Raw genomic sequence first — 14,102 nt, forward strand, 5'->3', positions numbered from 1 at the left:
CCTGACTACCAGGAAAAAAAATATATTGTCCAATCACAATTTTTTTTAAATTCCAAATCTTTGTAAGGTAATTAGAATACTGAAAAAAAAGTTTTTATTTTTAAGATATCATATAACTGACGGACGACATTTTCCTTAATGAGAAAGAGAAAGGTACCAAAGCCTCACCCCTTCACATTTGGGATTATTGAAAAGCCCTAAATGTCCTCTGTAGATCGCAAAAGGAGTTAATTCAGTAGTATGCAGTGGGTGGGAGATATTCAGGTTTAAAAATGTCCTCCAGAGAGGATAAATCTGAACTACTGGCAGTCAAGAGGCTATAATGAGATGCATAAAAGAATAAATGGATATGGAACTGAAGGCATTCAGGTTCTTTGCACCTTATTACTTTTAAAATATATTTTTCCTTAATGCATCTATCATCTGTGACAGCATGGGAAATATTTTAGACAGTGGTGATGTAGCTTTACTGCAAACTGCTGGATGGAAGGTGTAATGCACTTTCCAGCTGAACCAATGCAGCATACACAAAGGGTTTGTTTGGACCCAATTTAGCTAAAAATGTTTAGTAATTGTTTATCAGTAGTCGACTAAAAGCTGCTTTGAATTTGAAATAGGTTTTGAAATAGGCCATAACATTTTGAGAAAAAATAAATAAAGTCTTTTATGTTTCTGTACCTCTTATAGGTACCAACATTCACATAAATTACAGAAAATACGACTTCATTTTTAATTTTCAGTCACCAAAATCTTAACATATTCTTGCCACATACTTTTTTTCCGGACAAATTCCTGGTATATGTTAAATAATTAGCTATAGGAACTAACTTTAAAAACAAAATACGAACGCAGAAGAGGAACCCTTGTGTCTAATGGAAAACTGAGATTGTGGGAATGTCTAATGAAGCAAACGGTGGCACAGATAACAAACCTCCTGATTTAAAATGCCACTTCAGCCGCTTTCATTACCATAATCTTATTTAACGGCGGTAAACAAGCAAAGCAAGCAACAACAATGAGAAAATATGTGTGCTTCCGTGTGTGTGTGTGTGTGTGCGTGTGCTGTAACACTAACTCCCTCTCACTACAACGACCTTGATTTCGTGACACCTGAACGACGACGGTTACGGACACCGGAAGTGAATAAATAAATGAAGTAAAAATCCGAGGTTCTCATTGGCTGACGAGGTGACCGTTACAAACTGTACGTGACCTCACACGAAATATAGTTCCGGTCAACGGCGCGGCCAGCGACGTTCTAAATCAGTGCGCAGGGAAATATTAGAACCGCGGGTAACCATGGCAACAGCACAAAGTCGTTAATTGGGGAGAGGGTGGGGGGGGACTAACTGACCACACACACAACGAATAAACAAACACATAAACAAATGAATAAATGCATTTAAAATATTTAGAAATATTTAGTCTACTTTAACATTTCTTTTTATTCTTTTTTAAATGTTGTCACATCTTGACTAGTTGCAAAGCTGGTGTATTTTTTTCCTTGGTTTTTGTTTTGTTGCGTTTCTTCTTGTTATCGAGAAGAAACTAGATAAATCTAATCTACATAAATCAGATAAATCTAATTTGGAGTTCTAATTATTCAAAATAATATTTATTATTATTTGTTTATTTGTTTATTTGTTTATTTTATTTTTTGAAAAAAAAAAAAAAAAACGTTACCTTGAATGTGTGGGCTAGAATAAACTGTTTAACTCTCAGATATTAGCGGTGTCCCATAACCTTTTATTTTATTTCACCCCGTAACCAAATTCAGAAAGGATATTCCCTCCAAAAGGCCCTAAACTTGTAGAGGCAATTAGCGCCTAATTCCGTCCGACTGCACAACACCCCGTCATATTTTGGGGACAATGCCGCTGTCAGATTCATTTACGTCCGGGAGCCAATCGCCGGTCCGGGCCCTTATGTCAGCCAGAGGGCCGTCTGAGCGCCAGCAGCAGGCCGCACCGCTATCGCTCTCTGCGGACTAATTGAAAATATCGCAGATCATAACCGTTAAGGACAATTTTGCACACTTCATTAATTGACGTTAAAGATGGACTTCGACGGCAGCTGCTGGTCGACAGCGGGTAAAAAAACGGAAAAAACATTAACTGCAAGCAGGAAACATATTGCGCCGTTTATCAGGCTTCGACCGGTTTTTACTGTTCATTTGACGGGGCGATGATTTTCTGGTTGAATACGTTATAACAACAACAATAATAATAATAAAAAAATAATAATAAAAATAAAACGAACGAGAGACCCATCAAAATAAAAGCTGCAACATTGTGTAGATAAAATAATAAATTAATTGTGTTAAACATAAAACAACGATTTAAACATTTATTTAAATAAGAAAGAAGTTTCGAAACAAATTAATTGTAATGTATAAATCATTACACTTAACTCTGATTTATTTTATAAGCCTACTGTTTTTTGTTTTTGTTTTTGTTTTGGATTGTGACAAATAACATAATGAAAACGGAAAGGCTCATTCTGGGTGTTATCATAATAAAATCTATCCACACGCGGGCCAACATTTTCACAAGAAGGGGCCATACGCTGGAGGGAGTGTGTCTGATTTCACTTAATAGTGATGCTGCGTGTTGGTAATTACATCAGGCTGGAGGACCCTCCGTCACCCTCTTCCTCCCCCCTCCTCCTCCTCCTCCTCCTCCTCCCTCCCTTCTCTCCCCCGCACGGAGCTGATTGGTCGCAGGGAGGCAGCCGGGACAGAAACTGCGTTGTCCTGGTGACCCGGCCTCTGTGCGCTGCTGCCCGACTATAAAACCCCGCGGCCGCACGCAGGCGTACCAAATGGGCTGTCAGATGCGATTTGGAGTAACAAGTGGATTTTGACGTTTAGGTTTTCTCATCGTCGCGCTTGGAAACACTCTCGGTAGGTGTGTAATTGTTTATTTTTCCAGGTTTTCTGCAAATTAGTGTCAGTTTATCCAGATTATGTGACTCCTGTTTTAACTAGTAGGCTACGAGTAAGAATCCAGACAGAACAGTATAGATCACTTGAAAAAGATTAATTGATAACTGTTAATTAAATCAAAGTCTTAAAAGTGATTTATTATACCAAAAATTACATGATTATTGTAACTTTTTGCTCTAGTTTGGCGCCTTGACATCTGGATTTTATGCTTCAGTAAATTAACTGACAACTTTTTTCTTCCAGGATCAGAATCATGGACTCAGATACGAGCCGCGTGTCGAGCAGACCCTCCTCCCCCGAGGTGGACGACATCTTCATGGCCACACTGAAAAAGTCCGTGCACGGCTTCTCCGGCGCCGTGTCCTCCACGCAGAGCGACTCTCCGCCGGAGCTCGCCGGCCTGCGCGGCCTCTCCGCCAGCGACGACGAGTCCCTCGCCCTCCGGCTGTCCAAGAAAGACCGCAAACTCCTGTCAGAGAACGAGCTGCAGTCGATCCGCCTCAAGATCAACAGCCGCGAGAGGAAAAGGATGCACGACCTCAACGTGGCCATGGACGGGCTGCGGGAGGTCATGCCCTACGCGCACGGGCCGTCGGTGCGCAAGCTCTCCAAAATCGCCACCCTGCTGCTGGCGAGAAACTACATCCTGATGCTGAGCAACTCGCTGGAGGAGATGAAGCGGCTGGTCAGCGAGATCTACGGCAGCAGCGGGCACCATGGCGGCTTCCACCCGTCAGCCTGTGGGACTATGACACACGCGGGACCCGTGCCGGGACACCCAGCGGTTTCCCACGCCTCACACCCGGCGGTGCACCACCCGCTCCTCCCACCAGCGGCCGTCTCCACCGCCTCTCTATCTGCGCCTGGCATCTCCGCCGTCACCTCAGTCAGACCCCACCACGGACTCCTCAAAGCGCCCACACCCGGTGCGGGGCCTCTGGGCAGCAGTTTCCAGCACTGGGGCGTCAGCACCGGGATGCCTTGTCCGTGCAGCATGTGCCAAGTTCCGCCTCCGCATGTGTCCAGCATGAGCGCCGTCGCCATGCCGAGGCTGGCCAGCGACTCCAAGTGACTCCAGACTAGATGGAACTTTTCCGGGCTTTGTTACAGACTGTCCCCCCTCCGCACTGTTACGCTTTTATTTATCTTTTGTTGCTGAATCCGTGGCGTCCACGGAGCCAGCAGAGACCATTGATTTTCCTCACTGGGACTTTTGGGGTTTTTACAACTAACTTAGTGTTTTATGGTAATTAACCTCCATTGTAACTGGTGTTTCTTCACAGAGCTCCTACAACACAAATGATTATTACTGGAAATGTTTCACGGCCCACTCTTCTGTGTCTCCTTACAGATCCAAATTTAATCTCTGATGATTACTTTCCCCTTCTGTGGGCCTGTGGGGCAGGGGGGGCAAGTTCCCAACCTGAATCAAACCACAAATCTAGCTTGTAAATATGTAGATGGATTATTCTGTTTAAATAGATATTATATATTAGAGTCTTGTCGATTGTGTGGGAAGACTCCCCCACCCCTCACATGTTGCACCTGCTTTATTCTGTCCATCTTATTCAATGCTCCTCTCCTTATTTCCTCCCCCCGGTAGGTTATCATTCACTGCAAACAATGACCACTTCTTTATTTTTTTAATTAAAAAGAAAAAAAGAAAAGAAAAGAAAATGATATTTATTTACTTATTTTGGACTGGAGTTTCAGATGATCATGTTGGGGTTTGAAATGTAAAATAAAGACGGTTAATTGAAAATGAGCAAAGTGTTTTGATGGGTTTCTTTTCGGTCTACATTACTTTTTGAAAAAGGTGGAAACAGATGTAAAACAGCACGAGCACGTGTGGTTTTAACGGGCTTTCAGATCACTGAACAATTTTATGGAGAATAAGACTGCATGAAAAAAAGGATGTGCACATAAAACCGGTGTATTTTAGGCTTTAAAAAGTGAGTTTTGTCCTAATTTTAAAAGAAAAGAAATAAAAGTACAATCAACTAGGGAGTGGAAGTTATGGATCCACTAGACCGTTATTAAAATAAATTAAAAAATTACTCAAGACAGTTATAATTTTGTGTTTTAAATGAAATGCCCATGACTTCATATAAACTCTTTTCAACCAAGTCCTCCAACATGGAATCAGAAATAAAAATATGTCAGCATTTTTAGAATACTTTTCACTTTTAATGATTTAAATCTACTTATTTTTCCTGTAACTCACAAAAAAGTCGAAGGGACTCTGCCCTCGTGCAGTAAATTTGCTCTGAGCTCCCCTCTCTTGCAGGATGACATGACGCTCGAACGACAACAAAGTCAGTGTTTGTGCTGGATCACAGTTTTGCACGAGTTGGCTTCAGCTCATTTCAAACAGTAATGACTTTTATAGACACCTGTGCATCCAACTGGACTTCTCCTAAACAAATCATCTGTACTTGCACGCTTTTCTCATTTCTAATCTGTACACTAAAAATAAGCTAACAAGAAAACTGCATTTGAAATCGTCCGTGTTTCCAAAACTTTGTATAAACAGCCTCTAAAAACACACATAAAAATCTCTGTTGGCAGAAAGAAGCCAGCGACGAGTAAAGGACGGCACACTTTAGGAAAAACGAAGCAGCTGCATAGCAGATTGTGCATGCTGTTGCAATATTTTCCGAAGGCTTTTGAAGCTGGAACGATACGAAATAAATCCCTGAATATTCATACATGCATTTGTTTATTCATCTCATTACCGGAACTGAATTATTCAAAGTCCTTTGGTGTTTTTTATTTATTTATTTATTTTTTTGTAGGACGTTTCAGAGACGAGGAGGTCATTTGGTGCAATGCAACAAAAAAAATATAGAGTTTATTTAGAAGTAAGCTTAAAAGCAATACTTTTCCTAGAGGATCTGAACGCGGAAACACATTTTCAGCTCGCTACGCTTTTATGTGCGTTTCCAAAACCGGTCCTGCTTTTTATTCCAGCATTCAGCAGCACTCGGGACAGTGTTGTTCCTCCTACTGCAGACGGACACACTAAATATGTCACAAATCAACAAACAGAGTATTTTCAGTTTGTTTTCATGGCAGATATAGCTTAGACTCCTTTAGTTTTGCAACAGATAAGGTAAAATTAGACTACAGAGATAGTTAATTCAATCAGAACCTTTGTTAGACTGAAATAGCTTATAGGCTCACAAGTGATATAGATGAAAGTCTTACTGAAGAGGTATATTTGGTGTTTATTTTGAGGTAATCGTTCAAAAACACACGGGCTCCTTACATTATTTAATTGTACTTCTGGTCATTTTGACGTTTTTCACTCTTACACTGTCACTTTTCAGTTGTGTAGACTGTTTTTCTGTCATTAGTGGCTTTTGAGTGAAGTGCTGTCTGGATTATGTTTGGTCTGGTGACTGCACATAACTCAAGTGATGCCAGGTTGTACACACACTCACGCAGTCTAGAGAAAAGTAAGGTGAAACGAGGCCGCCTGAGGGGAGTCCACAGATTACTGGTGACTTCGAATAGCCTACTGTTTGTCATCATACTGTACAAGCCACTGGTGTCCCAATGCGAAATGTGACTTTTGTTCACTAGCAGGCATCTTGACTTTTCATAGACTCAAAAGCACAGGTGTTACTTTGCTCTTTTCAGGTGTACCACTTATGACACAGTCGCAGTGAGCCGGCCTGCACGAATGCAGGACCTGAAGAATGTTCAGCTGCTTCCAACATTTAGATTTTCATTTCTGTTTTTACTATTCATTTTGCTTTTTCTGTGAGCCTACAACACGTATTCACCTATCAGGCATAACATTATGACCACCTTGTGCCTCCAAAACAGTTGTGACTCATCAGAGAATGGACATGGGCCTTCTGAGGGTGTCCTGTGGTGTCTGGAAACAGAATGTTGTTGGGGTGGGGGGTTATGTCCATCATCCCACAGATACTTGATCAGTTTGGGATCTAGTGAATTTGGAGGCCAGGTCAACACCTTGTGCTGTTCTTCTTGTTTTTTTTTTGAGTTGTTCCTGTTTTTGTGTGTGTGTCTGTGTCAGGCTGCATCCTGCTGGGGATGGCTGCTGCCATCAAGGAGTGTCATTGCTACGGGGTGGGGGTGCCTGGTCTGGTCTAGGTGGGTGCTACATGTCTAAGTAACATCCACATCAATACCAGGTCCAAAAGTTTCCCAGCAGAACAATGAATTGTCACAAGATGGTCAATGTTATTTACTTCTCCTGTCAGTGGTCATAATGTTGTGGCTGAACGTACATAAGTAGGTAATCTGACTACAACAAATCTATTATACTGTACAGTTCCTCTGCTTTATACTACACTGTAATCTAAGAACAAAAAAAAACCAAAAACCAAAAAAGATGTGTTGTTTTCTCTAACGTCGTGGCTAGTTGCAGCATATTGAGTATTTTTCAACTACATCTGAGACACTTCCACCTCAGCTGCAATAGCATGTGCCGCCTTTCAATCAGGTAAAACTTGACAACTAAAGCATTTTCTATCTGTAGAAAACCCACAATGTAAGTGCTAGTCATTGTTTCCAGCGAGTTCAAAATCCAGTGCAGCTGCAATAAAAAAAAAAAAGTCACAATATCTGCACTGGGGGAAGACTTAAGTCATACAAAACACTTATTTTAGTCTATGACAGTAAATGCTGTTAAAGAAACATTTTGCATCCAAACACAAAATCCACAATGGAAAGTGCTAAGGCGCTAGTCATGTACTGAATCATCTTACTGATTCAAAATTCACTGCAGCTGCAATAAACACATCCACGTATTTGCACTCAGTTCTGACCATCTTTGTAAATCTACAGCTGGATGCAACATGTCTAATTAACTACAAGCGAGTACGCTCAGTGCCATTTTGAAAAAAAAGGAGCAAGAACTGAAGCAGAAGTGCACATGGGTGGCTGAAGAAAAAGCTGCTGCAACTATAAAGGTAAACAAAACAACATCTGGAAAAGAGTAAATGTCAAACTGACGCAGTCAGAGCTGAGGATTAACACAAACCCAGTGACGGGGAAGTTCTAGGTGCACTTCATCTGCACAGTTTACCTTATCTCTGATTTTGCCATAGAGAGAATAAAAACAGCATTTTACCGGGACATAAAGCACAAGCCGTGGGACTATTTGCCGTAGAACATCTGCTTTTCCTCGGGTGTCTCCGCGACCAGAGCCTCCCGGGCATCATTTGTCAAAGCAAAATGCAGTTAACATGGATTAGAAGGTATTACGTTTCAAAAATAACGAGACCCCCTCCTCTCCCTCACTCTGTCAGCTCAGTTTAGATTACTAGTTGTAGTCTTGACAACTCAGATATTCAGACAAATAAATGTATACATTACAATGGTCAGGAAATTTATGCTTAGACAACAAACTGCATCCTGTGATGACGGCTGCTAATGGGTGACAGGGTTGTTGGGTTGTTTCATAAAGTGTGACTCCAGGATAGACTCCTTGTCATAGTTATGCAAGTTTCTGGAAAGACAGAAGCAAGTGCATGTTTCCAGATCCTAATCTAAGTTCAAAAGCAAAGCAACATTTTGAGGCATTTAAAAGGGAACTACTGTTTTTTTTACAACCTGGACCTTATTTCAGGCATACGATCGTTTACTCACCCATATAACTTTGGTGTCATTTGGAGTCATTCAGACGACATTTAGATCAGCGTATATCCATATAATGGGAGTGACTGGGGCACCGAAACGCAGCCTCTAAATAACGCATTATCTACCGTGAAACTCGTTCATTTCACCAATATTTTGTTATGATGCTAGGCTAGGCTATGACGCTAGTGTTATTCCCTGTTGAGTCCGTAGTTACCTGTTATCATCACCTGGGGTCTGTAGATGGACCCTCAAACCTCTGACCTGGATGATGTCATCTCTGAGCTGTAATTTGCTAGTTTTTTTGCAACATGGCTGAATACTTTTCCTTTTTTCCGACTTTGAGGTTGTGGACGACGACTTTGTTTATGATGGACGTCCTTACCGTTTTGAGCCAGAGTATATGGGTGAGGAGCTCGCTGAAAGGAGGATGTGGAGGCAGAGAGAGGAACAGCTGACCAAAGAACATCAAACCACTGCACGTCCGTGAATAGATAACAAGTAACTCTGGACTCAACGGGGAATAGCACTAGCGTATCATAACAAAATATTGGTGAAATGAACAAGTTCATGCGTTATTTAGAGGCTGCGTTTCGGTGCCCCAGTCACTCCCACTATATGGATATACGCGGATCTAAATATCGTCCAAATGACACCAAAGTTATATGGGTGAGTAAATGATCGTATGTTATGCCAGAAATAAGGTCCAGGTTGTAAAAAATGGTAGTTCCCCTGTAAGGTTGACACAAACCGTCAGTAAAACAAAGAGAGGATGCATCGTTTTGAGATCACAAAATCATATCTGTAAAATCCTCAAATGCTCACCAATGGCGTCTGCTAAAATAATGACGTTTAGAAGGTTTGGAGGGATCATGCTCTCGCTGAATGCTCAAGAAGTACTCTTGGGCTCGAAGTCTTGAATTTTAAGACGTTTATCTGCTACTCTGTCTTTAATAATATCTGCTCTGGGTAAAACTTGTTATGCAAACAAATTTATTTTAGTCCATGAACTTGATTTTAGTCTTAATTCATTTTAACATATTACCACAAAAATACCCACATTTCTTCACTCATTCATCAAGACAGTCCGTGCCTTCTGACACATTATTCCTGCAAGGATTAATTTATTCCTTTTTATTATTGATGCATAGTTTCCGAAACTTTTTGGACCAAGCTACGAGAGATTTTCCGGATAAACATGCTGTCGAAGTTGAAAGAGAAACTGACTGAGCCGCATCTTTTCAGCTCTGTCTGAACGCCCTGGCCAATAGCAGCTGGGCTTCACACCCCTGCGACTGGATTTGAATAAACAGCCCCCTATCCACCGTTGGTGGCAGGCTGACTTATCCACCGGTGCTGGGAGTCTAGAGGTTGATTCTGTGACAGTTTAAATATTCATAACTCTGGACAGAAGGGGAGCCATCAGACTAACGCTGTTGTAACTGGATTTAAACCTTCCTGAAAACACTGCACAGATGTACACCCTTTCAGCTCCGCGCATCATGTCGTGTTAGCCGAAAGGATTAAACACTGGTGGGATGCATCAAAGGTGGCGGAATAACAGAAAGAGAAACAGAGTCTATGATGAAGAAAGGGGGGGAATAAGAGAGAGGAGATAAACAAACAGAGAATCGGTCAGAGATAAAGACGGGATTTAACTCTTACAAGGGAGTAGATGGAGCTCTAAGGTGAATATGAGACCTCAGAGGTCACCGTTTCCCATGGGACTGGTGTTTACTCTGACAGCTTCATCTGCTCACTCGTTACCAGCACTGAAAAAAAAACGATAGACTCCAACACACAAAGAGGCTCAGACTGTATGCAACAAGTACTTACTGAGCTGAGAATTGTTTATTAGGAGATCAGCCACAATTGCACAGTGATAAACCTTATCCACACTGTATGGAAGTAACAGTAAGTTCCAATTTCTGATTCATAAATAACCCTCATTGTAATATCCAAGTCATCATTAGATCTGCAAAACTTCAGCTTGACACAAATATTGTGTTAATACCCTCAACGAAGAAGCCAACATGGACTCGCAACAGAGAAATAAAGGCAAGGATTAAATTAAATATGGCTGATTAACACGTACAGATACAAACCAGTTGTTAATCTTGGGTTTTATGACAAATTCCAGCGATAGTGACATTCATTTGTGGCATTTTTTTGGAGCACGTGTTCAACTTTCAATTATTATAACCGTGAGTTTGAGATGAGGGCTGCTAATGATAACACTCAATAAGGCCAATAAGGGGAATATGAATTATATATGACATAAATGCTATCTGAAGTACAAGCATCTGTCTTTCAGCTAACATACCATTAACGGTAACTACATTCAATTTAAACTGTCATCAAATACGTTTCATGTCATTAATGTTCAATGAAACAATATTAAATTTGATTTTAACAAATTTAATCAAATTTAAACTGTACTTTGGCTCATGCGTGCAGCTAAGTTAACGTGTTGTGTCGTTGCTTATATGTCAGAAATCAGGTTTCAGGTCATTAACGACTACATTGGTGTGATTAGAGATCTAATAAGCTTTTTATTTAATAAAAATTCTTGCTTGACATTTTAAGATTGAGCAGATGAAAATAAGACTGTTGGTGCTGCTAATGATCGGTAAAAGGCAGACCCAACCCAGTATCTTGAGTTACTTGAAAGGAGCATAAAGATTGGACTCTGGAGCAATAGAAGAAGGTCATGTGGTCTGATTTACCCTGTTCCAGAGTGATGGGGGCATCAGGGTAAGAAGAGAGGCAGATGAAGTGATGCACCCATCATGCCTAGTGCCTACTGTACAAGCCTGTGGGGGCAGTGCTATGATCTGGGGTTGCTGCAGTTGCTCAGGTCTAGGTTCAGCAACATTATGTACCCAAAGAATGAGGTCAGCTGACTACCTGAATATACTGAATGACCAGGTTATTCCATCAATGGATTTTTTCTTCCCTGATGTTCACGGGCATATTCCAAGATGACAATGACAGGATTCATGGGGCTCAAATTGTGAAAGAGTGGTTCAGGGAGCATGAGACATCATTTTCACACATGGATTGTGTGTGTGCGAGTGTGTGGTCTACTTGGAGGTAGGTTTGATTGTGCAGCCTCTAGGCCAGAAATATGACAGGAGAAGATTAATTTTCCTCCAACTTTAACTCATTCTTTTAATTAATTCAATTTAAGAAGATGAATGAGACGGGGCAACTTTTTCAACACTGTTGCCGTCATCGATTGCAGCTTCATTCATCTTCATTGACAACTCGTCATTTTCCCACCACCGTGCTGACGTTTACCCCACACATTGACAACCACATTGACAACATGTGTGGAAAGAGTATTTATTCCACCCAGAAAGTGGAATACATGGTTGTATTCGGGTAAACATATGTAACATGAGTAGATCTGCAAGAGTTTAGGTGGTTATTGGATGCTAATATTATTTACAACATAGAATAGGATTGAAGAGTCCTTCTGATCGGGCCAGTCTGTTCTGATTGAGGTGGTTATATGAGGAGTTTTTATGCTTATTGGGATATTATTCTGATTATTAGGGGAATACTAGAGTCCATTAAAACACAGCAACCATGTGTAAAATAGTTACACCTTGTCCAACAAGCAGGTCGACATTTAAGGCACATGTGAGCAGCATGTGCAAGAACAAGACACTTTTAAGGAACAAAGAATCTAGAACAAAATCTACGGCATAAATGTTTCCAAACCGTCCATGGAGGATGCAAACATGACTGTAAGAGTAAAGTGAATAAAGTGCAAGTGTAAACAGGAATTACAAGGATTATATATTTACATGTAATTGCAGAGGTAGTATGTGGCCTACAGCCAGGTCTGAGCCTTAAACGGGAATTACCGTTTTTTACAACCTGGACCTTATTTCTAGCATAAAATACGATCATTTACTCAACCATATAACTTTTGTGTAATTTGGAGTCGTTCGTCAGATATTTAGATCCATGTATATCCATATAGTGGGAGTGACTGGGGCACCGAAACGCAGCCTCTAAATAACGCATTATCTGCCGCAAAACTTGTTCATTTCACCAATATTGTTATCGTACGCTAGCGCTATTCCCCGTTGTGTCCGGAGTTACCTGTTATCATCATCCGGGGTCTGTAGATTGACCTACTAACCTCTGACCTTGATGATGTCATCTCTGAGTGCTGCAGGCACCCACAGTCGGCTTATTTACCTGTAATTTGCTCCTGCTAGTTTTTTGCAACATGGCTGAATATTTTTCTGATTCTGAAGTTGTGGACGACGACTTTGTTTATGATGGACGTCCTTAACCAAATATTGGTGAAATGAACGAGTTTCGTGGCAGATAATGCGTTATTTAGACGCTGCGTTTCGGTGCCCCAGTCACTCCCACTATATGGATATACGCGGATCTAATCATCTTCCGAATGACTCAAAATAACACCAAAGTTATATGGGTGAGTAAACGATCGTATTTTATGCCAGAAATAAGGTCCAGGTTGTAAAAAACAGTAGCTCCCCTTTAAGTCTTTATCTCATTAACAAGTCAGATCCCAAACTGATGAAGGGACAGTAACAGGTGGGTTATATGAAGCATGGGAATCGCAGAAGACCTCCAACTCAGAGTGGCCTGCACTGCAGCGGACGATTGAAGGCAGTCAGAACAGCAGCTGGATTTTAGAAAGATGTTTTAGTTTCCCCTGAATGAGGAACTTTTGGTGTCGTGAACCCGTTTTTTAAGAAGGACACCTCCGCCACTGTCGGACTTTGTGCATACGAGAAGCAAAAACAATCAGAAAGCGCTGGAACTCAGGAGTGTTCATAAACATATTTGCAGATCTGTGCAACACAAAGGCCAGAGTGTTGCTTGTGTGCGTGTTTGCATGTGCATCTGATAATCTACGGGGAGCAGCAGATGAACTCTTCGATTGGGTGGATCAATGTGTTTAGTAAAAGCCCAGAGGGACAAAGACAGAAGGGAGAGAGACCGAGAGAGTAAAGCAAAATGAAAGAAACAAAGCAAGAGAGCAGAAGATCCATTGAGTGTGTTTTTTTGTGGCTGAAGAATCGTCCCCAGCGGCTTTGAAAGGAGGGATAATCCTGTCAAGTAAGCAGACCTTTGGATATTCATGACTGGCCGAGCGGCTCCGCGGACTGAAGGAGGACACAGTCAGGATGGGATTAAACATCAAAGTGAATGTGAGGAGCGCAAGGACCAGGACATGAATCAGCCATCGCAGAAACACTGAGGTCTCAGAGGGGTGTGATGGGGGGCCAGCGGGGACCAGTTGTCTGGTGGGTGGACAGCACTTTGAATGACTCCTGGATGAGGGCCTCCTAAATGCCATTCAGTAGAGTGATACGGCATGGTGTGTGCACCTGCCCCCCAATCTGACAAATACATACATAAGCATCAAATTTAGTAACAAATTAAAGCTCATTACCGTCGGCCTTCTGTCTGCTGAGCAACTGAGAAGAAGCAAAGATGATTGGACAGAGGCGATCAAGTGATTAGGACATTTAATCACTTGTTTGGACTTTGGTCTGTG

At 41.5% G+C, this 14,102-nt stretch overlaps 1 protein-coding gene across 1 annotated transcript; it reads left to right on the forward strand.

Moving 5' to 3' along the window:
- Positions 1-3,197: 3,197 nt before the first annotated feature.
- On the forward strand, positions 3,198-4,016 carry olig2 (oligodendrocyte lineage transcription factor 2; the record flags this gene model as incomplete). The annotated part of the gene is made up of 1 exon (XM_084544914.1): positions 3,198-4,016. The coding sequence occupies one exon, from the start codon at positions 3,198-3,200 to the stop codon at positions 4,014-4,016; it is 819 nt and encodes a 272-aa protein (XP_084401040.1).
- Positions 4,017-14,102: the final 10,086 nt, after the last annotated feature.

The sequence above is a fragment of the Chelon labrosus genome, assembly GCF_963514085.1.
Source record: "Chelon labrosus genome assembly, chromosome: 5".
In the NCBI taxonomy this organism is placed as follows: Eukaryota; Metazoa; Chordata; class Actinopteri; order Mugiliformes; family Mugilidae; genus Chelon; species Chelon labrosus.